The 26944-nt window shown below is 45.0% G+C and overlaps 2 protein-coding genes across 2 annotated transcripts in view; both read left to right on the forward strand.

The window, feature by feature from the left end:
• The first annotated feature begins 5216 nt into the window (after positions 1–5216).
• Positions 5217–6500, forward strand: LOC309536296 (actin-related protein T2-like). The gene has a single exon (XM_082230388.1). The coding sequence runs from the start codon at positions 5321–5323 to the stop codon at positions 6419–6421; it is 1101 nt and encodes a 366-aa protein (XP_082086514.1). The 5' UTR covers positions 5217–5320; the 3' UTR covers positions 6422–6500.
• Positions 6501–7792: 1292 nt separating this feature from the next.
• SSU72 (SSU72 homolog, RNA polymerase II CTD phosphatase) overlaps positions 7793–26944 on the forward strand; it is a 50843-nt gene continuing 31691 nt past the window's right edge. Inside the window, exon 1 of the mRNA XM_082230657.1 lies at positions 7793–8203. Within this exon, the coding sequence (XP_082086783.1) occupies positions 8124–8203 (80 nt within the window). The 5' untranslated portion in view covers positions 7793–8123. The remainder of the gene's footprint in view (positions 8204–26944) is intronic.

Below are 26944 nucleotides of genomic sequence, written 5' to 3' on the forward strand. Positions count from 1 at the left end.
AGAATACTTGCTAGGTGGGGGCATTGAGGGGTGTGGCTAGGGGAGAATTCCCAGGGCCAGGGTAGAGAGGCCGGGGGCCGCATTTGGCCCCCTGCCCTACAGTGCCCCATCCTTGTCCAAGCCAAATAATTTACTCACAGCGTTCCACCAGTTTCTGAAAATTTTGCTGCAGCTCTTTGAATTCTTTTCTGTTGGGCAACTTTCTGCACAGAAAGAAGAGGTGGAAGCGGAGGTGGAAGTGGGTGGGGGAAGGAGACACAGTAATTCTCCCTCAAACCACACCAAAGCTGCTTTGCACGTCAGTTTTTGATGGAAACCCTTAATTAGGTTAACGTAGTCACTGTCCTTCCCCAGATGGCCGGCCCTTCGCGTTCCACTGCAGTCTAATTATGGCCATTCCTCAGCTGCCCGCACGGCCGGCTGATTGCATTAAAGGAAGGATGCCCCTGAATATCTTTGATGGGCTTTTTCTTCCTTTTCGTGTTAGCAAAGGCACTTAAATAATGCAGGCAGAGTCTAGGGAGAGAAGAAATCATCATGACAACTCTACTGAGGAATTGGGGGGGAGCAATGTATAATTTGAAGAGAAAGGAACAGAGATAGCATTGATTTTAATTTTGTTGTTGTTGTTGTTTAGTCATTTAGTCATGTCCAACTCTTTGTGATGTTGTAAATAAAAATATGCCCTTTTCCCTTATGGGGTATCCAAGAGCCCATATAGAGTCCTTACATAGGTTCCCTATTGGTAGGAGAAAATAACAGAGGCCAACCAGAGAATATTGAGAAGCAAAGCAGCTAGTAAGCTTGATCTTTATTGATCTGTTGCAACAGGGTACTCCCCTCACAGGCAGGAGAGGAAGAGCACCCAGAACAATGGCCTGCAAGGCCTTATAAAGACTTTTGAAATTCCCATCCTCTAGATCAAGACCACCCCCAGAAACATTATGCATACATCACAGAAGGGGTGTAACCTAAGACCACCCCTTAGATACATCCCACCCTTATCACAGAAATTTAAATGTTGTTTTTCTCCTGTTGTTGTTTATCTTCTGTCTAGCAGGTTACTTGATTGGATTTCCTGGGGAGCCTGGCCATTCTTTTGTAGTGGTAAAATACTTATTTCCTGGGCCAGGTCACAGGCTCACACCTTATTCAAACAGACATATCCTTGAGACAGGATTTGTGAGGAAAGAGACAATGGGGAGCTTTTCCAGTTTAACCTTGCAGAGAAAGGTTTTGGTCTGTTTAGGAATCAAAATGGTTCCAGGATGGTCTTCCTGTGTTGATCTATGTATGTGCAGTTATGAACATTACCATATATCTAAGACCATAAAATTCCTATCACAGTGACCCCATGGACCAGAGAACGCCAGGCACTCCTGTCTTCCACTGCCTCCCACAGTTTTGTCAAACTCATGCTGGTAGCTTCGAGAACACTGCCCAACCATCTCGCCCTCCGTCGTCCCCTTCTTGTGCCCTCCATCTTTCCCAACATCCGGGTCTTTTCCAGGGAGTCTTCTCTTCTCATGAGGTGGCCAAAGTATTGGAGCCTCAGCTTCAGGATCTGTCCTTCCAGTGAGCACTCAGGGCTGATTTCCTTCAGAATGGATTGGTTTGATCTTAATTTAGGTAAAGGTAAAGGACCCCAGTTGCAAATAACTCTGGGGTTGCGGCGCTCATCTTGCTTTACTGGCCAAGGGAGCCAACGTTTGTCTGCAGACAGTTTTTCCGGATTATGTGGCCAGCATGACTAAGCCACTTCTGGCGAAACCAGAGCAGCACATGGAAACGCCGTTTACCTTCCCGCTGGAGTGATACCTATTTATCTACTTCCACTTTCAAATTGCTAGGTTGGCAGGATTTAGGGGTAGCTAAATCACAGCCTGCAGGCCGTATGCCCCATCCGGCAAAAAAATAAAAAAGATGCTCAAAAATTTTTTTAATCACTATTTAAAAAATATTGACCATTTCCAGGAGTTTCCGGCGGTGATGCAGTAATGACTGTTTAATCAAGAAGGGGAGCACACAAAAAACCCTTTTACTGACTGCTTCCATACGTCCCGCACTGTGATGCTAAAAGTCCCCCAAGGTTTTCTCCACATAGTTCATTTCAAAAATGAAAGAAAAAACATTACTCTTATAGGCTTCCACATTGTGATACAGTGCTGTGATAGCCAAAGGTTTTTCCCCCCAAACCCATCTCCCTCGAAACTGTAATTCTCTCTCTCTCTCTCTCTCTCTCTCTCTCTCACACACACACACACACCCCACGTACCATAGAGTTGTAAATTGGAATGGGACCCAAGGGTCATCTAGTCTAACCCCCTGTAATGCAGGAGTCACAGCTAAAGAATCCCTGACAGATGACCATCTAACCTCTGTTTCAAAAACTTCTCTCTGTGTGTACATATAGAATTTAAAATAATGTAGAATAACTGATAGGTGAGTTTGTTATTATTTTATTTACTTAAACAATTTATATACAGTGGTGCCTCGGGTTACAGACGCTTCAGGTTACAGACTCCACTAACCCAGAAATAGTACCTCGGCTTAAGAACTTTACCTCAGGATGAGAACAGAAATCGTGCGGCGGCAGTGGGAGGCCCCATTAGCTAAAGTGGTGCTTCAGGTTAAGAACAGTTTCAGGTTAAGAACGGACCTCCAGAATGAATTAAGTTCTTAACCCGAGGTACCACTGTACAGCTTGGCTACAATCGTCCGTAGAGGGAAGTGAGGGGAAGATGGGGCTTGTCAACCTGGGAAGGTAGCCCATCTGGGAGAAGGAAAAGTTTGATCCTGAATCTCTGCAGCCAGGGATCTTGTAAGTGCAAGGAGAAAATGGAGGGGTGCACCTTTGGAGGTGAAGGAAAATATTGGAAGTTTGCAGCGCCTGCTGTGGCTGTAGAGACTGATCCGGAAGAGACATGTTTTGTTGCAGGTGGGGCAGATGAAGGCGTCCGGTTGTGCTGCTGCAGATGTACCGCAGTATTTCTTTTTCCTTTTTTTTGAGAGCCAGTGTGGTGTAGTGGTTAAGAGCGGTAGTCACGTAATCTGGGAAACCGGGTTCGCGTCTCCACTCCTCCACATGCAGCTGCTGGGTGACCTTGGGCCAGTCACACTTCTGTGAAGTCTCTCAGCCCCACTCACCTCACAGAGTGTTTGTTGTGGGGGAGGAAGGGAAAGGAGAATGTTAGCCGCTTTGAGACTCCTGAAGGGGAGTGAAAGGCGGGATATCAAATCCAATCCAAACTCTTCTGTGCTCCTCCCAGCAGGCATCTCTCCTCTATTCACTGCTATGTCTGTCTTTAGGCAGGGTTGACACTGCCATCCTTCACGTGATATTCACAGACATCTTTGTAGCACAGAGTTGGTCTGCCAATGGGCCTGGCGCCTGAAGCTAGCTCCCCATAGAGCATATCTTTAGGGATGCTGACATCTTCCATTCTGTGAAGATGACCAAGCCCGTGTAGGCGCTCCTGAGACAGGAGCGCGAACATGCTGGGAGTGTGAGCTTGGCAGAGCACATCTTTGTTTGAGACTCTATCCTGCCATGTGCCACCTCGCTTAACTAGAATCCCTAGGATTCTTTGGAAGAAGCTTGAAACCCACCCAAAATTCCTTTTTCTGGGCATTCATGATTATTTGTGCTCATGATGACATTGGGAAAGTTTTAAGTGACTCTGCTTTCAATATTGTACATGTTTCAGGGTGTACATACTGCTTTGTTTCCAGAAATGCATGTCCCATAACTTCTGAAACCCTCTAACTTTTAATACCACAAATGCGGTTTTGTGTTTGTGTACATTCTGCTTTTGTTGAGCTGTAGTAGTAGTAGTAGTAGTATACCTGAAGGAGCGTCTCCATTCCCATTGTTCGGCCTGGACACTGAGATCCAGTGCTGAGGGCCATCTGGCGGTTCCCTCCCTGCGAGAAGCAAAGTTACAGGGAACCAGGCAGAGGGCCTTCTCAGTAGTGGCGCCCGCCATGTGGAACGCCCTCCCATCAAATGTCAAAGGAATAAACAACTATCTGAATTTTAGAAGACATCTGAAGGCAGCCCTGTTTAGGGAAGTTTTTTTAATGGCTGATGTTTTAATGCATTTTTAATCTCCTGTTGGAAGCTGCCCAGAGTGGCTGGGGAAACCCAGCCAGATGGGTGGGATATAAGTAATAAATGATGATGATGATGATTTAATTAGTATTATTTATTTTTTATACCCCCTTCATCCACTCATTACAGGGTGGTAAACAATACAAAAATACAGAAATGCATAGCATAATAACAAACAAAAACAATAACCCAACCACAGTTTAAAGATCCATAGATCGTTTAATTAGCCAAAGGCCTGGGAGAAGAGGAATGCTTTTGTCTCGCGTCTAGAGATAATGTAATGAAGGAGCCAGGCGAGTCTCCCTGAGGAGACCACCAAGCTATAGCACAGGAGTTCCCTTCTAGACAGCAGTATTATGGTAACACTGGAGAAGCACCGCAGAACAACTAATACAGTGGAATTATGTGTGAATGTATAGGTCTCCCAGCAACATGCTTATTGTGTCAATGGCAAATTGCAGAATATACCTGCAAAACACACGAAGGAGCGCCCATGATAAAGTAAGGGCCGCAAGATAATTTAAGTGGGACAAGTGCAAGATCAGTTCACATTCCTGCCAACATTTTGTGATGAAAATTCGGTCTACCGGAAGGTCTCCCAGGCCTGTACTGCTTCAGGAGGCGCGGTGCAGACTGGAGGAGCCTACGAGAAAGTCGTGCCGGCCTCCACTGCAGCTAGAGATGCTGTGTGGACCGGAGAAGCCTACTGAATGGTCGGCCCAGCCTGTGCAGCTTCAGGAGACACGGCGTGGAAAGACCTGCCTCCTCCTCCTCCACCAGCGCCACAGACAAAAGTGCCATGGCAGAGGGAGGAAGAGGAGAGATGACACGTGGGGGGAAGGTAACTTTTCCTTCCGTTTCTTGGTCTTGCAATCTGGTTTTAGCCAACTGACTCGTGCCAGAACTGAAAAAAGCCCGCCTTTTGGTCCCACGCTCTGGCGTGGCTGGAGCACAGGAGCCAAAAGGGGCATCCACGATTGGGGTCAGAAGCTGGGGCGGCTTCTGTCAATTTGGGATGTCCCGGTTAAATCGGAACACTTGAGAGGTATGAGTTCAGGGTGTAAATAGAGCTGGAATTTTAAGCAGCTTTGCCTGTTTGTGATGCCAGGATTCTAGAATGTTCTATGGTCAGACATTGCAGCATCTTTTAGAGATGCCTCATGGAAATCACTGAGCTCTTAGTATTTGGGTTCTTTTGCCAAAAGTGCAATGTTGGATATCAAGCTGCTCCAAACGCCAGCCGTGATAATTGATAATGGATCTGGGTCATGCAAAGCTGGGATCTCAGGTGAGTCTGAACCACGATCGCTTATTACATCCGTTGTTGGACACCTTAAACAGAACACAGAGGATTACTACATTGGGGAGAAGGCTTTCTCTAAGAATGGTGCCGTGTTGCTGAATTATCCTGTTGAGCGTGGCGTGATTACGTCTTGGGATGACATGGAGAACCTCTGGAAACACATCTATAAACAGGAGCTTAAAGTGAAAGCCAACGAGAGGCCTGTGCTGCTCTCTGAACCACCACTGAATCCACTCTTGAATCGGGAGAGAACAACAGAGATGATGTTTGAACACTTTCAGGTTCCAGCTTTGTACCTCTCGGTCCAAGCCACATTGGCCCTTTACGCGTCCGCACGCACCACTGGGTTGGTGATGGACAGCGGAGACGGAGTAACTCATACTGTCCCCATCTATGAAGGATATTGCCTACCCCACGGAGTGTCCAGACTTGATGTGGCGGGGAGGGACATTACCAATTACCTCGCCAGCCTCCTTTTGGAAAACAGCCAGCCTTCCTTAAGCAGGGCCAAGAAAATCATGGTGCAGAGCATCAAAGAGAAGTCCTGCTATGTGGCTTTGGATCCCAAGCAGGAAGCAGAAAGAAAAGCTGAAGTCTTCAAGCTGCCAGATGGAAGCACCATCACACTCAATCTCCACCTCTGCCAAGCACCAGAAATCCTTTTTGTGCCAAAGATCATCGGTGTTGAGGCGCTGGGCATCCAAGCCATGATCACCAAGAGCATTAGAAAGTGTGACAGGGATATTTGCAGCCTCCTTTATGGGAACCTGGTCCTCTCAGGCGGATCATCACTTTTCCAGGGTCTCGGTGAGAGGATTTTTAAAGAGATAGAACACCAAGTCCCACAGGGGGTTCCGCTGCGAATCATAGCACCTCCAGATACAATGTGCGCTGCCTGGCTGGGAGGATCCATTCTAACTCACCTGGACTCTTTTGTACCCATGTGGATTACCAGTGAGGACTACCAAGAATTTGGTGCGGGTGCAATCCACCGAAAGTGCTTTTAAGAAGGGTGTATACTTATTATGATGATTATAAAGCTCATCTGCAAGATTGTAACTTTAATAAAAGTACAAAGAGTGTTCAGTTCTCCAGTCTCTTTGTGTTTATGAGTGTGACCTTCATGTTATGATAATTATGCTTGTACTGTATTTTGTTCTGAAGGAGCTTTTGAGACAGTGAAAGGATAGCTTTCACTCATTACTCTGAAAAAAGCAGGGACATGAGGTTTTTTTCTTTTTAATTCTCCCGGTTTTCAATTCTTCTCAATGAAAATCAAAAGGGGGAGAGGAATGAATCCAATTTTCCCACGAATATCCCTTTTTTCGCCTTCATACCACCTTCCTTCACCTTCTGGGCTCTGCCTTAACTCTTGCAATATTTTTTGTACTTTTCCAAAGTTGGAAGCCTTGTGACACCACAGGCACTCTCTTATAACATCACCAGGGCCCTGCATTGTGACATCACTAGCTTTGGGATACCGCCTTCATGGTAACCCTGGGCTGTAACCCTTCCCTAAGGGTCTTGGCGAGGGATATGGGTGGCACTGTGGTGTAAACCACTGAGCCTTGCCAACCTAGCAGTTCAAAAACATGCCAAAAAAGTGCAAGTAGATAACGCGACTGGATTTAACTGTCAGGGGTCCTTTAGCTTTTTAAGGGTCTTGGGAAACTCTTCTGCATAGGTTAATCAAAAGAGAGGGATCACTACTGAGAATTTCCTGCACCACCTTCCAACTATGTTTTTAATGCCTCATTTTTAACTTTTTAATTGATAATTTTAATACTTATAGTAAAGCACTTAAAGCTTTTGCTTCAGTGCTATATAAATGTTGTTAAATAAAACTAAAATAAAAAACTACAGTTCCCAGCATCCTTTGTGATAAGGCGTAAAAGTTTTAATAACCTTTTCAGTTTTGGAAGGGCCACATATTTCCCACTCAGAGTTAATCCTGCTTTAACTGCCATTTCCTCTGAGAGCCCCTCAGATATGTTTTTGCCTTTCTGAGGATTACATTTCCCAGGTTTCCTGAGTGGAGGGCAAAGCAAACTGGGAAATGTAGTCCTGAGACCCGAAGGACTCCCTACCAGGGAATTTGTTTCATGCGGCCCCCTAAACTACAATTCCCAGAATTCTTTGGGGATTAAAACTGAGGCGGCGGCGGCGGCTGATCCCCGCCCCTTTTCAAAAGTTCTCGCTCGGCCCTTTGCCCTTCTACCCGTTTCCATAGAAATATGCAAATGTCACTCCGCTCGGGCGGGGGAGGAGGCTTTCTCCCCCTGGCGCATAAATACCCAACTTTCCGCTCATTGTCGTCGTTGTCATGGGAAACTACGAGAAGGAGGTGGGGGAGGAGAAAGGTTTTAAAAAAAAAACCCTTGGCGAGACACTCTGCCCCTCACTTTCGCTTCTCTATGATTGGAGAGGGAAGGCGGAAAAAGGTCGCAGCGAAAGCAGCCGGGGCGCGGCTCATAGAGCCGGACACGTCGGCCAGCCCCGCCTCTTCCGGTCCCAGCGGACGCCATTTTGTGTATGTGAGAGTGAGAGAGACGAGAAGGGAAGCGCCGCTGCTGCTGCCGCCGCCGCCGCCACCGCCTGGGAACCTCACCGCGGGCCCTTCGCTGCCGTCACCCGCCGCCTTTCCCTCTTCGACCCTTCCCCTCCCCAGGCCCCCGCCCCGGCCCCTTCTTCGCCGCCGGGCGTCCAGCCATGCCCTCCTCGCCGCTCCGGGTGGCTGTGGTTTGCTCCAGCAACCAAAACCGCAGCATGGAGGCCCACAATATCCTCAGGTAAAGCAACTCTGGGCCTGGGTAGGCCTCGCTCAGCTACCTCACCCCTCTCCAATTCCGTTCTCTGGTTTCCCGTTTGAAGTGAGGGGGGGGGGTTGACGCCACATTGGATCAAGGTGGGGCCTCCTCATCCTCGTCGTCGTCACAGTGACGTCACTTAACCCTTACAGTCCCCCCCAATTCTCTTGGTAGCGGGAGATAACGTCAAGGAAAGCTCTTCCACATCGGGTGGAATAATTTACGGCAAGGCGCTCCGTGACGTAGATCGAACTCCCAATTTTGTCAAGAAGCTGGGCGGTGGATTATTATTATTATTGTAGTTATTACATTTCTTAACTGCCCTTCCCTGTAAGGTCACGGGACGAGTTCCAATAGTGTGAAGATGCCACTTTCAGATTCGATTAAAACGATTATTGCTTACTGTTAATTGGCTTTAAAAGAGACTTAGGCAAGTTCATGGAGGAGAGCAGTGTCAATGGCTGCTGATCATGGCGGCTGTGGTCTGCCTCCATTGCTGGAGGCAGTAATGCTTCTGAATGCCAGTAGCAGGAGGGGAGAGTGCTCTTGTGCTCTGGCCCTGCTTGAGGGTTTCCCTTTGGGGCATCTGCTTGGTCACTGAGAACAGGGCGCTGGACTAATGGACCATTGGCCGGATCCAGCAGGCTTCCCTTATGTTACTATTTAGGTTTCTTACCTGCCATCCACCATAAAGTCCTGGGCGTGGGTTGCAACAGTGTAAACATGCAATACTGAAAATGTTTACAACACTTAACAATAATAAGAATAGAGCGTGGTCTTTTAAAACATCTCTCTTAAAGGCCTGGATGAAGAGTACGTTTATCCCACTTTATATCCCTGAGAGGCTCTCAAGACTGTCTTACGAAAATATTTTCACACAACAACAAAGCATTTTAAAATCTGGTATCAAGAATGGAAGTAACATAAGTTTCCTGCGGTGGTGGGATTATTCCTTTCTTCATCCTGGTGCTTCCCTGGTGCTGCCCTTGAACCTCTGCCTATTGGAGAAGAGCCATATCTGATGTTCTCTGACACAAGGGGGTAGGGGCTGATCCAATCACAGTGGACTTCTGTTTATAAAAAAAAATATGTACTCCAGGATGTGTTGTGCAATACATTCTACATAAACTAAAATTAAAACAGAACCAAAATACTGGCAAGTAGAACAAATCAGCTTTATGCTTATTTTTGGGGGTGGGGTTTATGTATCATGACAATCCTTGGGAGATTTTGAAAACAAGGCTGTTGCATTATAAGACTGCAAATATTGAGGGGTGGGATTTCATAATTGTCATTGACATGATTTAATATATTTTTTATTACAGCGTTTTTATACTGCCCTTCAATAAAACTCATTTTATTTTATTTGAGGCTGTGGCAGCGTCACAGTTCTTGATAAGCTTTATGTAAAATGAGAGTGAGGGAAAGAGAAGAGATAGTGTTGATACAATCTTTAAAGGATGTGGCAGTTTCCTTTTCTGTCTCATTTTTACTTCCTCCTCGGATGCCAGCATGTGAATCTTGAAGTAAAGGAACTGCGACCTTATTGTGATTATAGATTCCCCTCCCCACTCTGGTTGAAGGGCTGCAGAAGGGAAAGATGCTGCTCTTGAACCCTTATTTGAGGGCTCTCTACTTGCTGCTGTTCTCTTTTTTCCACTCTTCAAATTCACTTAGGGTTCCTAGGTAGGACCAATGTGTTTTCATCATGTCTTTTCCCACCTTACAGTCTTGGCATAAATACAATATTTATATTTTGTTTACAAATGTTCAACAATGCTCTAATAGTGAATTGTGGGGGTGATGTGTACCTAGAGATATGTAGCTAAAAGAGGACAACTGAGAAATGGGAGGGAAGTATCTTTATGCTTAGGAGCTACCCTGACATTTGCAGGTGTGTAAACACCCTAGAGAATCCATAGGAAAAGCAAGGGAGGAGTAGAATGGAATGGAATATCCAGGAGAATGGCAGCTTGACTGGTTGGTTGTCAGCCATCCTAAATAGGCGCACTCCTGCCTAAGGGGTGAAGAGACACCACTTCATTTTGTCCTAAGTCCCGCTTGTTATCTCCACAGTCCTTACAACAACCCTACGAGTTTGGTGAATATCATCACATTTTGAATTGTGTGAGCTGAGGAGGGGTGAGAGTGTTTTGCCCAGGGGTAGGCAACCTAAGGCCCATGGGCCAGATGCGGCCCAATCGCCTTCTCAATCCGGCCCACGGGGAATCAGCATGTTTTTACATGAGTAGAATGTGTCCTTTTATTTAAAATGCATCTCTGGGTTATTTGTGGGGCAACAGGAATTCGTTCATTCCCCTTCCCCCCAAAAAAAAATTATAGTCAGGCCCACCACATGGTCTGAGGGGTGGTGGACCAGCCCATGGCTGAAAAAGGTTGCTGACCCCTGGCCTTGCCTAAGGATCTCAGTGAGTGACTGATAAGAGAGTAGGCTCAAACCAAGGATTTTTCTTAGCACACTTTCTTAGCCATAACTCTGAACACTTCTGTCCTCCAAACACACAATCCTTACAAAATCCAAGTGTGGTCACACCACACTCAAGCATTTCTAAACAGACACAAACACAAGCACCTGAGGGATACCCAGCAGCAAGCAACCTACCTGTGGGCTGGAGGCAAGATGTGTGTTTTCATGGCATAATTGCTTTGTATTTGAGGAGCACTTCTGGAAATGCTTAATGATATGGAGACTTGCTAGTCTGACTCATTAAGTACTACTCCCCAGACAATGTGGAAGTACCAGGGGTGGGGGAGCAACTCACAACAAGGAACTGGCTGTAAGGCATTGACTCATGGGGCCATGTAATGCATATTTCTTAGCATTGTTAGCTTTGCTCTTAAGGATTAAGTGTTTAGAAGGTTTCACAGTTTACATATTAAAATATTTGGACATATTCAGGTTTCATACAGTGGATGCGGGGAATGCAAGGGGGCACTTTACAAACCCCACACATATCCTGTACCTATTCCAGATTCTAGTTGGCATCAAAGGACATGTGTCCCAGAGCCTAGTGTCTTAAATTTGATTGATTTACTCTCAAACAACTTGGTATCTTCAGCCATGCTTAACTACAACAGATGCAAATTAGAATTTTTGCTACTGCATGGGTAAGCATATATCAGGCTTCCTCAACCTTGGCCCTCCAGATGTTTTGAGACTACAATTCCCATCATCTCTGACCACTGGTCCTGCTAGCTAGGGATCATTGGAGAGGGAGGGTGTCTACCCTTTTGCTGCTTGAGCATTTGTTCAATAGTTTGCGTCTGGGTAGCTAATTAATATTATGTTTGTAGTTAGTTAAGTAGGTACCAGTGAACATCTAAGACACTAATTGAAGAAAGAGTGATGTTTTATGTTTGATTAAGTGACCCCAGAACTGATGGTCATGTGGTTTTGAGTTCAAATTTTAGGGTTGATAATATTTAATCCAATAAATGTGTATAATCTTTCTGAAGTGCTTAAATCCCTTCAATCCTAAACTCCAGGTGAGTGCTGACAGCTGTTGATGTTTAGGATAAGATCCTGATCTTTTGGAGGGATGTGTGGCTGAGCCTCCTGTCTCCTCTTATCACATGCCATTTCCTGTAAGGACTCTCTGCTCCTGACGGGTGTCCTCATCAATTTACAAACCGTCTTGTCTTTTTGCTGCATCTAACCAGATTTGTTGATTATTGGCCTCCTCTGCATAGTGACTGTGTATTTGGCAGCTAGGATCCAAAAATGCTTTGGGTGGATGAGCTTCCCCATATTAGTGCCACCTCCTTCCAAAAGTCCGCTAAGATAGGTCTCCTTTTGGCGTGGAAACTCTTATGAAGGGCAGCTGTTAAAAGGAAATATGGCTTCTCTTTGAAGCATGTGAAAATGCACAGAGGTTGGAGTTTGGATTTAGTGAGATAGAATGTGCAAGTTTTTGTCCCCTGCTAGACCTACTAGTTCATTCTGTACAATTGCTGATACTATCACCAAGGGGTTGGCATTTTCTGTTGCCACCTGAAGAAGACTCCTCTCCCTCTGTGGGGGTGCTACAGCCATCCCAAACTAGGATACAAGTCTCTTAGCTAATATTTATGCTCAGCTGACCTCTGTACCCTGTATTAGATGAGGCCAGACAGCTCTGTTCTGTAGAGACAGTTGAAGCTGGCTGCCCCAGGCTTCCTGCTAGCTGGAGGATATCCCAGGAGACAAACGCCAGTATTACCACTGACTATCAGGAGGCTCATATTCCACATTATTCATAAAGTGAACTGTCCTGTTGGAAAAATAAGTTTTGAGTTCTTAGCGTTGCTTGCAGATTAGCATCATCCTCTGTATGCTTTCTCAGAAGTCCCACTTTGTTCAAGGGAGCTTTGTAATAGAGTCTTATCTGCTCACGCATTCATTTCTGGCCTGAAAGGAAAAACAAAAGCCAGCTTCTGTATAACTTCTCTTGGGGCCTTGCTTAGGCAACCGGACAGCCTACTGCTCATCACCATGGCTTAATGGGTCTGCTTAGGATTACTGTTATAAAGTCCTCTTCAGACTATTTATCTGCCTTCATCTCCTCACGTGTCACCAAAGAACAGCTGCACAGTTCAAGCCAGTTATGGGTGTTAGGATGAGGGCGGGGTTTTCTCCTTGAAGAGGAAGCTGCCTCTTTTGGTGAGAGAATGATTGCTTGTTTACCAGCACTAGCTGACCTTTTTCAGCCATTTGCTCACAGTACAGTATAAGTAGGAAGTACCAGTATCCACCCTCCTCCCCATGGCTTTTAGGTGATAAGAACTTACAAAGCGCCAAAGGTCTATTTAGCAAGGATCCTTCTGCCCACAGTGACCAACCAGATGGCTCTGGGCAATACAAGACAAGAGGGCATGTCTGTTCTTCAACAACTGGTGTTCAGAGATGCACTGTTTCTGAACCTGGAGATTAACCAATCATAGTTAACCATTAATAACCTAATCTTCCATGAATTTTTAAAATTCCCTGTGGGCCTGCATTCAATCAGGCTGTTTACTCAGTGGGTACAGACTCAGACACTCTCCATTTCCTGGTTTGCTCTAACCATAGCTTGGTGTGATCTCTGAGTTGGGGCAACACCTTTTGTTACACTTGAATCCTGCACTTTTTCCAAAAACTCAGTGAGACCATGTCCATTGTTCTCTCTGATCTCTTTTTTTCCTTCACAACCTCTGTGAGGAAGGTTAGGCTGAATATGTGACTGAGCCATAGTCACCCACACCCAGATTTATGATTGAGTTGTCTTGGTCCTAGTCCAACACTATAATGATTCTTAACTACAGTTAGCTATAGTTAGCACTGTTTCTCAAACCGTGCAGTATATGATTGGCACAACACAGCAATAGTTTGACAGGATCAGTGCGCCAGAAGAGGGGTGGTCTACATTGAACCCAAACTTGGTTTTTCAAGTTGGTGGTTTGTATGAGAGATGGGCTGTACATTTCATTGTGGTGTCTAGTACTAAATGCAGCCTTGTAATTAAACCTTTATAAGCTACTGGCCTACACATCCCATCTGCGAAGCCTGCATTTCTCTGCTAGCCATGGAGAAAGGGATGACTCCTCCTTTGCAGACAACATGGCAACTCAGGGTTCAAAGCTTTGTCTTCTGCTAAGTAGGCTGGCAGAAGAAAGATAGATTGCTCTATTACTCCTCTGCCAGCCCACTTGGATTTTGTGCTGGGTACAGGGCAAGGGGCTCTTTTCTGTCTCTAACATGGAAATCAAGCAGGCTGCAGAAGGAGTGATGGAGCATTCCATTTCTTCTCTGCCTGCCAGTGTGTCCTCTCACCTGCATGGAATTCCTTGCTTCCTGTAGAGACCAGGCTTGTTACTTACAAGATTGTCCCAGTGAACAAGCCAGTTAAACCTGACTGCTTTGAGTCAAGCCTATTTTGTTCCACATCTTTCACGAAACTTAAATAGCCTTGAATCCAATTCCTTAGCTTTCAAGTGCCAGTGGATTGGGCTGCTTATATACTTCAGTGAGAGATTTGGGTTGATACTGGCTCCATCAGAATTCATAGCGATGAGTAGTTGTCACTTCACCCACCTATCTGATTTGAGAACATGTGCTTTTCTTGCAGTCCAGATAAACATTAGAAGCACCTTCCATGTACAGGGTGTTCTGTGCTTTCTTAAAACGGCTTCAAAGCAAAATGTAAGAGTTTTGTATAAGATGAATCATGTCCCAAAATTTCAAGCTGGTGCCCTTTTAAGCAGATGATGTAAGATTACTTAGCATCAGAAGATTTCTATAAATGTCTTAAACTCCATTCTGGGTGGACGTGAGTAGGTTGTGTTTATTGCCACACTAGTTTCTCTACACTGGTATTGCAGGGATTTGTCACATCCCTAGTTTTATGCAGCAAGCTCTCACTTAAAATCCTGGTTATTGCTGTTGTGCCTTCCAGCCTAATTTCTTTGCTTTAGTTTCTGTAGCTCCTTAATTTGTCAGATGCTTGAAGAAAGTGGGCTTGAATTATTGACTGTTTCTCATTCTTTTTTAAAAAAAATCCTGCTCTGCCAAGGAAGATTGCATACATGGATATTCTCTCACTATTCCTCAGAACAACCCAGGCAGGTGGGTTAAGCTGGGATATTCTAACTGGCCATGGTTACCCAGCGAGTTTCATGACTGACTATGAAATTGAACCCAGATCCCTCTGTTCATTTCCAACATGGACCACTAGGTGATTGCCTACAGTAGCTCGGAACATAATCAAGTTAGCTTTTAAATTGCCACAGCATTATTTTGAATGTTACTGCTGCAGACTAACTGGTGGCTCTTTTCCTTTTCTGATGTGTCTTCCAAATCCCAGCTTCTTCATTGGGCGAGAATCATTGGAGACCTGTGCAAATTCAAGGATATTTTTGCTCAGAAATCTATCTTGTCTCACATGCACATAAACACCCCCCACAAATGTCTATTTACAAATGTATTGTTTAATAGACACTGCCTTGGTAAGCAAAAGGGTAGGACTGGGCAGTCAGGAAAACCATTGGTGTAGGGAGTACATACATATCCAATGCCCCATTGTTCCCAGTATCTAGAGGGCAGTGGGTGTCCATTTTCCCACATCAAAATTTTCCCTGCTTTCTGATCCCTTCATTCCTCCCTTGGGATTTGTGTAGAGGCAGAGGTAGGGGTGTGTGTGAGAGAGAGGGGGGGGAGTGAAGTGTGAGACGAAGGTGTGGGAAGAGTTATTGTGTAAATGGAGAATGCTTCTTTTCCACTCAAGTCTTACTTCCCTCCATGCTGTTGGGTTGCAATTCTTCACCCTTCAGTGGAATCCTGATTTTCCTTTTGGACATGGAATTGGGGTACTCTGCGCACTTGGCAGCTACTTTTAGGGGGAGGGCTTTGGAAGTTCTGCAGGCCCCACCCTGTGGTGAGTCTCTGGACAATATCTTTTACATAGGGCCTGAACAATTCTTTCCTCACCCACTTGCTATGACAGGCAGCTTGGAAGAATAAGATAACAATGAGTTATACACATAACACTCTGTTGCATCTGATTTGCCTCTGAAAGCTTTGCATAGCTATTTGTGGCTTTGACTGTGTCTATATTTCATCAGGTGAACAGGTTGCTTCACTAGCCTGTTGCACACACAACCCTCTACTGTTCACACTCTTAGCATTCTCTGACACAGAAGGGACTTGCATGTTTTAATGTGCCATTCTCTGTGTATCATTTATTGATTGATTATTGATTTGTATCCTGGCTCTTCATTCAAAGATTCCTTCCCCATTTTTATTTTAACAACCCTGTGAGATACATTGATATTGACTAGCTCAGTAGCACCCAGTGAGTTTGTGGCTGAGTGGGGATTTGAGCTAGTAGCCAGCCCTGGACTTGCACTACATCTGTAATCACCACACCTGCATAAACAGTGAACATTTAAATTGTGGATCTTCTGGCTCAGTTTCTACATTGTGCTAAATTGTTATTTATGCCTACTTTATTTTTAAACCCAACCATGGTTTGAGTTTCCAAATGGGCCACAGGCAAACCAAGGCTTACATTTCATTGTCTGCTTTTCATTTCCACCTTCAGCACTTCATTTGTTCACATTCCCTCCATAATATAAGTAAGTACCCCTGGATGGTTAAGTCCAGTCAAAGAGACTATGGTGTGTGGTGCTCATCTCGCTTCAGGCCAAGGGAGCTGGCATTTGTCCACAGACAGCTTTCTGGGTCATGTGACCAGCATGACTAAACTGCTTCTGGCGCAATGAACCACCGTGACGGAAGCCAGAGCGCACGGAAACACCATTTATCTTCCCACCGCAGTGGTACCTATTTATCCACTTGAACTGCTATGGTTTCAAACTGCTAGGTTGACAGAAGCTGGGACAGAGCAACGGGAGCTCACCCCATCACGTGGATTCAAACCGCCGACCTTCCAGTCAGCAAGCCCAAGAGGCTCAGTGGTTTAGACCACAGTGCCACCCGCTCTCTCCCATAATATAGTGTCGCAGGGAGACAGAGGAGATGGCTGAAAATAGTTGCCAACTCAGACATTATGCAAAGCCATGTTTTGTAAATCCACTGCAAATCTTGGTCCTCTGTTCTGACTTGCTGGCCTGTGACAAAACTTGGATGATGAGCTGCACCATGATCAAGCTTCTTTAACCATGGTTTGGCATGGTGTCTGAATTGAACCATTGTGTCTGTTATGCCAGATCCAACAAAAATGTTTTGGGGGACAAACAGCCAATAGTTTACCAGGTGAATCTGTGACACGCACACGTATATAGATTGCTTGACTGACTACTTTGTGTGTGTTTGAAATGTGAATTATAGTACTTCCTTTATAAGCTGTTTGTTATGCCCCTGAAGTAACTAGTTCTGATGTTACTTCAGTGCCGACTTCTACCGTCGGCATGCTTCTATGCCCACAGTTGCTTGCAGATGTGAATATTTCCTTCTGCACAGATGGACATGAATTGCAGTCTTTGCTTCCTAGGAAGAATAAATTCTTAAAAAGGCACCAAGTCATCTTGGTTGTCTTCAGCTCCAATTAAATTGTTGATTTCTCCTGAAACGGGGCCCTCAGTTTCAAATGCAGCAAGAGAGCAGCCAAGACACTTGTGAACACACCCACAGGGGCCAAGGGGCCATGTATCTAAAAAGCACATTGCTTCAAATATAAAATTGGCAGTGTGTTGGGGAGGTGTAGTTTATAGCGGTTTGGCTGTTTTTCTCATCGTTAGTGGAACTCTACTGTTAGGGGACAAAGCAGTGGGTGATGCAGAGGTGTTCTATGCTCTCCACCCACCTACTCAGACAGGCCTGTCTTCAAAGACACTGGCCTGCTTCTGATGTGTGGGAAACCCTACGGCAGGGGTGGGGTTGGGGAAAACCAATTGCAGCCCAAAGGCCACATTCCCTTTTGAGCCAACTTCCAAGGGCCACATCATAGTGGTGGATGGGGCCAGAGGCAAGAGTGGGCAAAACAACAAATGTAAACTTTACAACTCTGCAGTTGGCTAGTTTCTGTACACACTCACACATCCCTTTCTGCCTTCCATCCTGAACACCGTGAGGCATTACCAGAGTTTAAGGAGAAATCCCACACAGGCAAAAACACTCAAGGAAGGTTTGAAGCAAGGCCAATGAGGGGTGTTGCCTGGGGAGAAAGTCCCTAGGGCTAGACAGAGAGGCCTGATCTGAAGTTCCCCATCCTAAAGGAAGGTAAGCAAGATTCCTGCATTGCAGGGGGTTGGACTAGATGACTCTTGGGGTCCCTTCCAGCACTACAATTCTATGATTCTGGGGAATACCAGATATGGAAGATGGCGCCTATCAGTCTGAGATTTCTAGGCAGCTCAGTAACTTAAGTGCTATTCTGCAGATGTCTTTGCTGAGAACTTCCATTGGTCTCCCAAGCATCAATTCTAACTTGTTCATTTCTCAGTGAATTTTGCTGTTGTGTGCAGATTGTTTCTCATGCATATCCTTTGCTATTCTTCTGAAACCACCTAACATTTGGTGTGCGGCTTCAGATTTGCAGTGTGCAATCTGCTGCTCCTGGATAACACAGGCCTTATTGTTAGTGGCGGCTGCTTAAAATCTAACAACAAAGGTGAAACATCATCAGATAAACTTTCTGCAATGTGTGTTTTCAGTTGTCGCAGCAGATGTCCATCTGTAAACCATTCTCGGTGAAGCCTGACTCATCTCTCACGTCCTATAATTAGTCCCATAATTTACATTTGGAATGAGACGCAGTGTTCTCTCTGGATGGCATTCTCAGTTTGTAGAACAGGACTGCATTATGTACTGTGGTGTGGTTAGGAGTGTGAATGAGTGTGTGTTGTGTGGAGGGGGGAGCAAATGAGCCTTTCATGAGGAATGATTGTTCTCAGTTCTAGGTCGGTTGAATCAGTTTTGGGTGTTGTGCTATAATAAACTCAGTTGGGATCTGGTGGATGAAGAGCATTGCTGGGCTTTGAGTGTGATCATAGAATCATAGAGTTGGAAGAGACCACAAGGGCCATCGAGTCCAACCCCCTGCCAAGCAGGAAACAATCATCTGCTGTTGGGAGACGAGCAGTGACTGGTGCTTTGAGAGTCTTGAGTAAGAGTTCAACCCCTGTAGCTCTGTTTCACTGGTCTCTGTTCCTAACCCAGGGGTTAATCACTGTAGTACTATCTGGATGCTGCTGGACTCCAGCTCCCAACATCCCTGTCCTTTGGCCTTTCTGGACTGTGGCTGTTGTGAGTCCAGTAACATCTGGACGGCACTACATTAGCTACCTCTGTGCCTAGGCTAAAGGATGGAGTGAGGGGAAGAGAAAGAACCTCACTAAAATCTAGGGTTTTTATTGATAGTCTTCCACCGCAGGGTGCATTCTGTGGTAGAGAAGACTCCCATAAGTCAGTCTCTCCCACTGCAAGGGGTTCAGTGGGGTGGACCTGGGTGACTTAAGGAGCTTTGGAAATATGTTTACAGAAGTTAGCTGGTTCACGAAAACTGATGCAATGCAACAGGGTTTCAGCTCCAGAATACATGAAGAAAGCAGTGATCTCTGGGCACTACTAAAATGCCTTCTTTAGTAAAGAAGGAAATTGCATTGTCCTGGCTGGCTGTTGTTTTTTGCTTAAGCAAAGAGGTATGAGATCAATCCCAATAGCATATGGTCAGCAGGCAGAGTCATATAGGTGCTCATATTTTGTATCAGTTGAATGCTGCGGTGCTATATTTCTGTTTGAAATGCCATCTTCAGGAGAAATTAATACAGTATAGCAAAGGAAGGCAACGCTGCATTCCTGTCAAATGATCCAGTTATGTTTTAACTGCTATATAATGTATTCTCGAAGACAGCACTGTCAACTGCATTGGGAAATCCGCAATCCAGTCTCTTAAATGGCATTGACACTTTTACTTGGCTCTGCCTATTACTGTTCTGCAGGAAAGGCAAACAGCTAATTGAGAGTTCACTTCACACCTTTTCCCTGAGGGCAGCCTCTGGCAAGGCAGAGGTAAATAGGGGATAAATGTTCTTTTCAAAGATGAGTGCCAAGCAGTTTGTTGACTTGGGGTGCTTCCAGTTGGGTGGATGTGTTGTGGGATCTGTGCTGCTCACATGTGCAGATTTTTCGGTGTCCATGTGACATTGTCAGCATCAAAACGCCAGCCTGTGTTTTCTTCCATTTAACTCAGATTAGCCCTTTTGTGAAAAATCTGATGTTTTAAAAACAACCAATTGCCAGCGACCAATTTGTGTTATCTGAATAGCCTGTTAGGCTCCCATCTGGAATCACGTTTGGTCTCTGCTTCACTGGGTCTTGTTCAGTGCAAAAGATTTAGAAAGCAGCAGAGCTCTTTCACAACAGAAGTCTCTTGCTTTGCTTAGCAAAGTACTGCATGCCCACTGAGTTATAAAGACCAAGGCTGTGTACACTCACTGTATTTAAAGCACTCCCACTACAGCCTGGGAACTGTAGTTTATTCCTCCCAGAGCTACAGTTCCCAGCATCCTTAACAAGCTACAGTTCCCAGGATTGGGAGGGGCATGCTTTAAATGTATGGTGGGAATGCATCCCAAGACACATGCTGGGGAATGTGCTGTAAATCAGGAACTCTTGAGCTGCCGCTTGCTTGCCCAAGCCAGTTTTCTAGTTTCTGGTAGCTGTCAGCTAGTATATTTTGAAATACTGCTTCTCAGGCAAAACTAAAGCAAGTCTCAGCAATTAAAAATTCAATGCACAATTCTGTATGTAAATTGAAACATGGCTCTGCCACCAGGCTTGTGAACTAATAAAATGGGAGGGGGGAAGGGAGTAGAGGGTGAAAGGAGTTGGATGTGGGATCTACTTGGCAGTGCCAGCAAAAAATGAGAGATAGGCTTTTACATTCTGTTGTGGGGTCAGGCTTATGTTTCCCTGTTGCTTCTCTTGTTGAGGGGGCGATTACGTATTATTCCTATGGTCTTTAGGCCCCTGCCATCTGCCAGAGTACTAAGTGGCCTTCCTCTTGTGCCTGCAGATACAAATATTGGTCTGGTTTGCTTGTAATGTTAAGCCAAACCATAGCTTGGCTGAGGCTCTGGGAGAGGATTTCCTTCTTTCTGGTCATTCTGCTGCTGCACCCAAACCAGGACATGGTTCTGCACGCTTTCCCAGGACTAACTGTGAGCTATAACCAAGGTTGGTCCTAGGAGTTACGGCTTGTAGTTTGTCCTGGAGAGCAAAACCATAAGCCCAGGTTTGGATAACTCATTAAGCCTGGCTTGGATGACTCATTGGTGAGGAGCAGAGTAGCCAGTTTCTCTGAGAGCCTGCAATAGTGCTAAGCCAGACATCCCCAACCTTTGGCCCTCCAGATGTTTTGGACTACAATTCCCATCATCCCTGACTACTGATCCTGTTAGCTAGGAATCATGGGAGTTGTAGGCCAAAACATCTGGAGGGCCATAGGTTGGGGATGCCTGTGCTAAGCCATGGTTTTGGCCTAATGCCAACAATCAAACCGGGCAGTTGTTAGTGCACTGCTGCATTAAATTTAGAAGATAGGCCCTAGTTTTTAAAGCTTGAGATTAATTGCCATGTATAATTCTTTATTTGGTCCAGGCCTAGGCAGATGTAATGTGGGAGAGTGCATACATTAATCAACTTGCCTTCTTGCTTCCCTGCATCTTCCCCCACTCTCACATGGTCAGCAACAAAAGCCAGCAGAGGGAAAATGAAATTACAAGTATTAAAAGCAGCCAAATTCATTCATTTTCCATTTTTGGTACTGCAGCAGCTGTGTGACTCGGCAAAGTGTTTTGCTGCTATCCAGACCCCTTTCTGGTAGGAGTGGTGGGAAATCCCTCTCATTGGATTGCCTCAAAAGCTGGTGCTTTAAAATTTGAACACTCTGTCTGGCCCTGCTTTAGGTTACTTCAGCTCAATTTCACTGATTGTCATGTACAGTTTCCAAAATGAGTGACTTGAAGCTTGCAGTGAACTTGGGAAATATTGGCGGCCAAGTCAGAAAGGTGCCAAAACACAGGAGTCTAGGAAATTGTTTTTTATATCTCACCCCAATTCCACTCCCCCCAAAAAACCCTTTCCTGGACCTGCAAGGAGAGACTCTTATTTCCAGCAACATAAAAGGTCTCTGATAGTCACAAAAAGGGCTGGTAACTATATGGAAGAGCACTTGCATTGCACATGAAAGGTCCCAGTTTCTGGCATTCCTAGATGTGGCTAGGAAACAGCCCTCTCTCAGATTCTGGAAAAACTGTTTAGCCAGGGTAGAAAATACTGGGTTAGATGGACCACTGAGATTACTCTGTATAAGGCAGTTTCCTGTGGATGCAGCAGTCTCTTAGGCCTATCTCTCTGATTCTGCTAAAACACAGAGTATAATATTTAGTTTTTTGGGAATCTCTGCTTTTTTTGTAATAGCAAAGTATCTAGCGGCCCTTATTCTGTGACTATGCTGGTAGTGTATGGGCAGCATCTGGTTGAATTACCACAAAGCTAGTGAGGTTGCCCAGTAAGAGTTAAGTAGACAGAGCTTTTTGCCCTTTCCTATAACAAGGAGAATAAGTTACATTTTAGAATTTAGAATGATAGCGCATGCGTGCGTGGAACAGGTTGCGGAATTTGGCTTGTGTTGATGTGGAATACCGTCTCTTAGTAAAGGGTATAAGTAGCCTTGTTGATTGATAAGTGAATGGCACTTGCCAGTGAGTTGTAGTGAGCATTCAAGATGAAAGTCAGCTTGAGCAAAAGAGCAAACACATCCTGGAGTAAAGTGGGATTGAACACACTGAGAGTTCTTTTGTGCCAAGCACACCACTTGGGCATCAGAAGTGCAAGGCATTGACTCCTTTGTAGTGGGCTTCTCTCAAGGTAAGTGCATCACAAAGTATCTTAAAATGATCTGCAGGTTTTAGTTGTTTGTTTATATGTACACCATTCTTGTGACACTTAATATTTTTAAAATTTTCTTAAGTGGTGTACAAAAAACTGAAGCGACAACAGACAACTTGAAACAAAAATACACAGTTACATATGAAACTTTGTACATTAGTACAAAGTTACCAATATATAAAAATCTATATTGTTTCATTTTCCTTCTGACACAACTTCCCTCTCAGCCTCCGGGTTCTCACCCAGGGTCCAAACAAAACTCAGCTCACCCACAAAAGTATCATGATAAGAAGAGTTCCTGTAAACAGCAGACATCGCCCTGCTATAGTCTTACTATAGACTTGCTTTTTATGGGCAGGCCCAAGGCGGATGGTAGCTTATGTGCCTAGTCAACTTAATTGACTAGAAAACCACCACATGGGCCTAGCGCAGGTGGAAATATTCTTGTCTTTTAGCCATAGTTAAGAGGTGGTCTATTCTTCTCTTCCCTCCGCAGCATTGGTGGTGTAATTATGATTGTGGATATGTTGTACGCTAACCATGGTTAGCTTTAAATCTGGGTTTGAGGGGTGGGATTTAAAGTGGATGTACACACTGGCTAACTTCATTGTAGACACAACATTACACGTTAACACTGTAGGTGAAGGTGTGGACTTCGGTGAGATGGAAAGGAAGGGAGCGTTAATGTCTGGCAGTCGCTCCTGATCTAACCATGGGTAAGAGGCTTGGAAGTGTTGAATCAGCAGTGCCAGAATGTATGCTTTTATCTTATTTTGTTTGATCTCAGACAACAGGCAGGTATCCTCACTGCAGAATATCACCTTTTTCCTTTCATGCTGTCTGTCCTAAAAGTTCAACATTCTGTGCTATTTGCAGTATTTATTTATAGTATTTGGACCCTGCTCTTTAGTCAAAAAGGCCCTCTGAGTGGCTTACATGCACATTTATTGAGTAACTTCAGAAAATTTCTCTTAAGTCTGGTTTTGCTGGTCATGGTGAGCAGTAGCCCTACTTTGAACCTCTGGGATCTTATTCAGCCATCTCCCTAGCCTCTGAGATTTTAGCAGACATTACGTAATATTTGTAGCAACATGGATTAGAAATTCACTCTCAAAAACTAGCTGAAGTAGGAACCACATCTAGGTGATATTTAGGTGCTTTCTACACAATACTATGATAGGAATAGGGAACATGTGGCCTTCTGGATGTTGGACTAAAATTTCCATCAATCCCATCCACCATGGCCAATGGTTAGAGATGATGGAAGTTGTAGCCCAGCAACATCTGGAGGATCACAGGTTCTCCATCCCTGGGAATGTAGCTGATTTATTTGATACTATATCTCCTTGTCTCCAGCATCTGGTAACCATTCTTTCAAGTAGTGGTTAAGACCCACAGAGGGGTCTCACCCTGACCTCAGGTGGGATGTGTTAGTGTTTCTACTACCATGTTAAAAACAGTTTGGTGGGAAGCTGACTAAAGGTGGGAGGATGGAGGGTGACTAGATAGAGGGACATTGTTCAACTTACCACCTAATTTGAGAAGCTTGAGCCTGACAAAAAAATTTCCTCTGCAGCACCTATTTGGGGCAGCCTTGTATTATATCAGTGCTAGCCTGATACCCACAGGTGAAACAGTTCCATGGAGGCAGGTCACTGGGCTGGCAGAGCAGGGGTGAAGGCCTCCCTCCTTTGCCAGTTCACAACAGGCTAGTAGACCTTTTTTTTTTTTTGCTTGTTTACAAGGCTGTACCAATGTCCATTAAATCTGGAAATAAAAGCAAAAGAGAGAAGTGGACAAACACAGCAAAAGAACAGCAACCTCCATTTATTTGTTATAGATTGAGGTTATGAATGTGTCCTGAATTCAAAAGTGAAGTTTATTTTTTTTCACAGTGTGCATCCAATCATTTATGTTTGACTGCTTACACTTGCTTATTCCGCCGGTGTTAGAGCTCCCTGTTGGGAATGTGTTACGTGTCCAAGTGGCAATTATCTGTGTGCAGGAGAGCACTTCCATGAGCAATGGCACTTGTGTAACACTGTTTGGTAAGCATTTATGCAACCTCTGCATTGTGGCTCTCCCACCGAGTGGCATTAACACAATTCCAAACCACTTATTTTCCAGCTTCGAGTGAGGCTAATAATTTCCTAGAAGTGACACAGGTGGCGATGATAATAAAAAAACCTTTACCAACAGTAGTTACTCATGTTCTAAGTCGTTCGTTTAATGATTCACTGGTTTACGCTTGGGATGTTTTCAGAAATTATCCCTGCAATCATAAGGGCTAAACAAATTTTAAGTACACATGAAAGAACAAAAGTGGTTCCGGTTCCCCTTGGTGAGAAAGCGTCTAGAAACACGTTCCCCACAAAATAAGGGCAGAACGAATTTCCTTGCAGTGCTGCTGGTCTTGAGTGGTTAAATATTTCCACTTGATGATCGAAGCAGTAGGAAAAGCACTTGGTGATTGGTCCAAAACGGTTTGTGAGTTGCTTAGCAGGGAGGAAGTTTGAACCCTGGTGCATGTTTCATAACAGCGCTCCAGTGTGGGGCAACTGACTTAAGCTAACTTCAAATAATCTCTTTGTTGAAAGCCAGTTTCTGTTGAGAGGAAGTGGCATGTCAAAAGAGTTGCCTGCCTTGCAGCAATGGGGAGAAAATTCATAACAGCTAATGCCAGGTGATGTGCTGAAAACCGACTCCAGGCTATAGTATTGTGAGTGGAAGAAGTTGAGAGCTCCTGTTGTGCACTAATAACTGAGCACAAAACACAGACGTCATAATTCTGGTTCAGGCTTGTGGTCCAGCGTTCTTCAGCTTCCTGTTTATAGCTTTGCTTTGTGTTTTTAAAGCATTTAATAAAACCTAAGTGTCACAGTCAAAGAGTCTCAGACCCTTCGGAGGTTATAGTGGGTGGTGAAGAATCTTTATTCAGCCAGAGGGCCATGTTCCCTGCTGCACAGCTTTTCAAGGGGTCACCTGCCATGGGTGAGCAGGACCTCAAGTCAAAGGGGGTGGGGCAACAGAAGCAAATACAACCTTTGTACACAGTAGGCTGATTTTTACACAATACCCTTCTGTAGCCTCCATCCAGACAAGCAGGAGGCATTATTGGAGTTCAAGGACAAATCCCTGCCTGGCAAAAACAGGAGGGGGTGAAGCAGGGCCAATGAGGGTGTGTGGTCTAGGGAGAGTTCCTTGGACCAGAGGCCTTGAGGGCCACATTCTGCCCCCTGGCCTGAGATTCCCCACCCCTGACTTAGAGCAGCTGGTCCTTCCTTTCTCTATGTCTCATTGAGTGCGGGAAGAGAGATAGCCTAACCTACTTTATCCTCCCTCAAGATTAAGCCTCCACCTTCTTCAGGACTCTCCGCTTCCTCCTTTCCCTAATTCCCCCTGAGGCTTATAGATCAAGAGGAGGAGCTGGGAGCCTCATTTCAGCTTGGCCCTTATGCCCCCTTGCTGATTACTGGTTGAACTACTTGTGAGCAAGCAGCTGGTCTTGTGGCATTCCCGCTCCCCCCATTAAAAAATTACAGAGATGCTTAAATGCAGGTTTGAAATTAATGTAGCAAGGTTGGGAGGCCAAAGCAGAGATTCTGGAATGGCAAGGCTATGGAGACAAACCAGATACAGTAAGTCTAGTGCCCTTTCCTAATTTTTTGCCTAAAGTTGCTTGGCCTGTAACCACCATCTTGTTGTGACTTATAATAAGCACCTTAGAAATTCTGGGAACCCATGATCTGGTTTTCGGATTGTGGGAAAGCTCGCTTTCTGGTTGTCATTTAGATTTTCCCAACACTGAGAATATCACTGAATCAGAAATATATTCATGATCTAAGGCCAAGGACCCGCCTAGTGGCTTGCCAGGGTTGGTCCTGGCCTACTGGTGAACAGAACACCCACCATTCCACAGATTCCTATCTAGAGGTCTAATTCCCAGTGCAGGATAAGAGAAGACCCTGGCTTGTACCCTCTGTTAGTCCTACTCGGAGTAGACCCATTAAAATGAATAGGCATGGCTAACACAGGAAGTCCAGTGGGTCTGCTCTGAGTGAAATTTGGATATAGCCCTGTGCCTCTTTCCCTATCTGCATACTGCAGAATGTGGGGGAAGGAATTGGTGGTAACGCTAAATAATGACTGGCTGGTAAACCAAGCGGAACACTTGACTTCCTAACCAAGTAGCAGCTAGATAATAAAGTAGGCTGCTCTGGTTTACTTTACTATCTTCTGACACCCACCCCTTTTGCTGACAACAACTATCTAGGCAGCAATGCACATGGAGTTCTATGTCACATAGCAGTCCAGAAGTGTTTCTAGTCAGCCAT

Source organism: Podarcis vaucheri, assembly GCF_965113315.1.
Source record: "Podarcis vaucheri genome assembly, chromosome: 7".
Classification (NCBI taxonomy): Eukaryota; Metazoa; Chordata; class Lepidosauria; order Squamata; family Lacertidae; genus Podarcis; species Podarcis vaucheri.

Bases quoted from the DNA above. Each gene is read 5' to 3' on its own strand.
- LOC309536296 (XM_082230388.1), top strand. From the start codon at position 5,321: ATGTTGGATATCAAGCTGCTCCAAACGCCAGCCGTGATAATTGATAAT.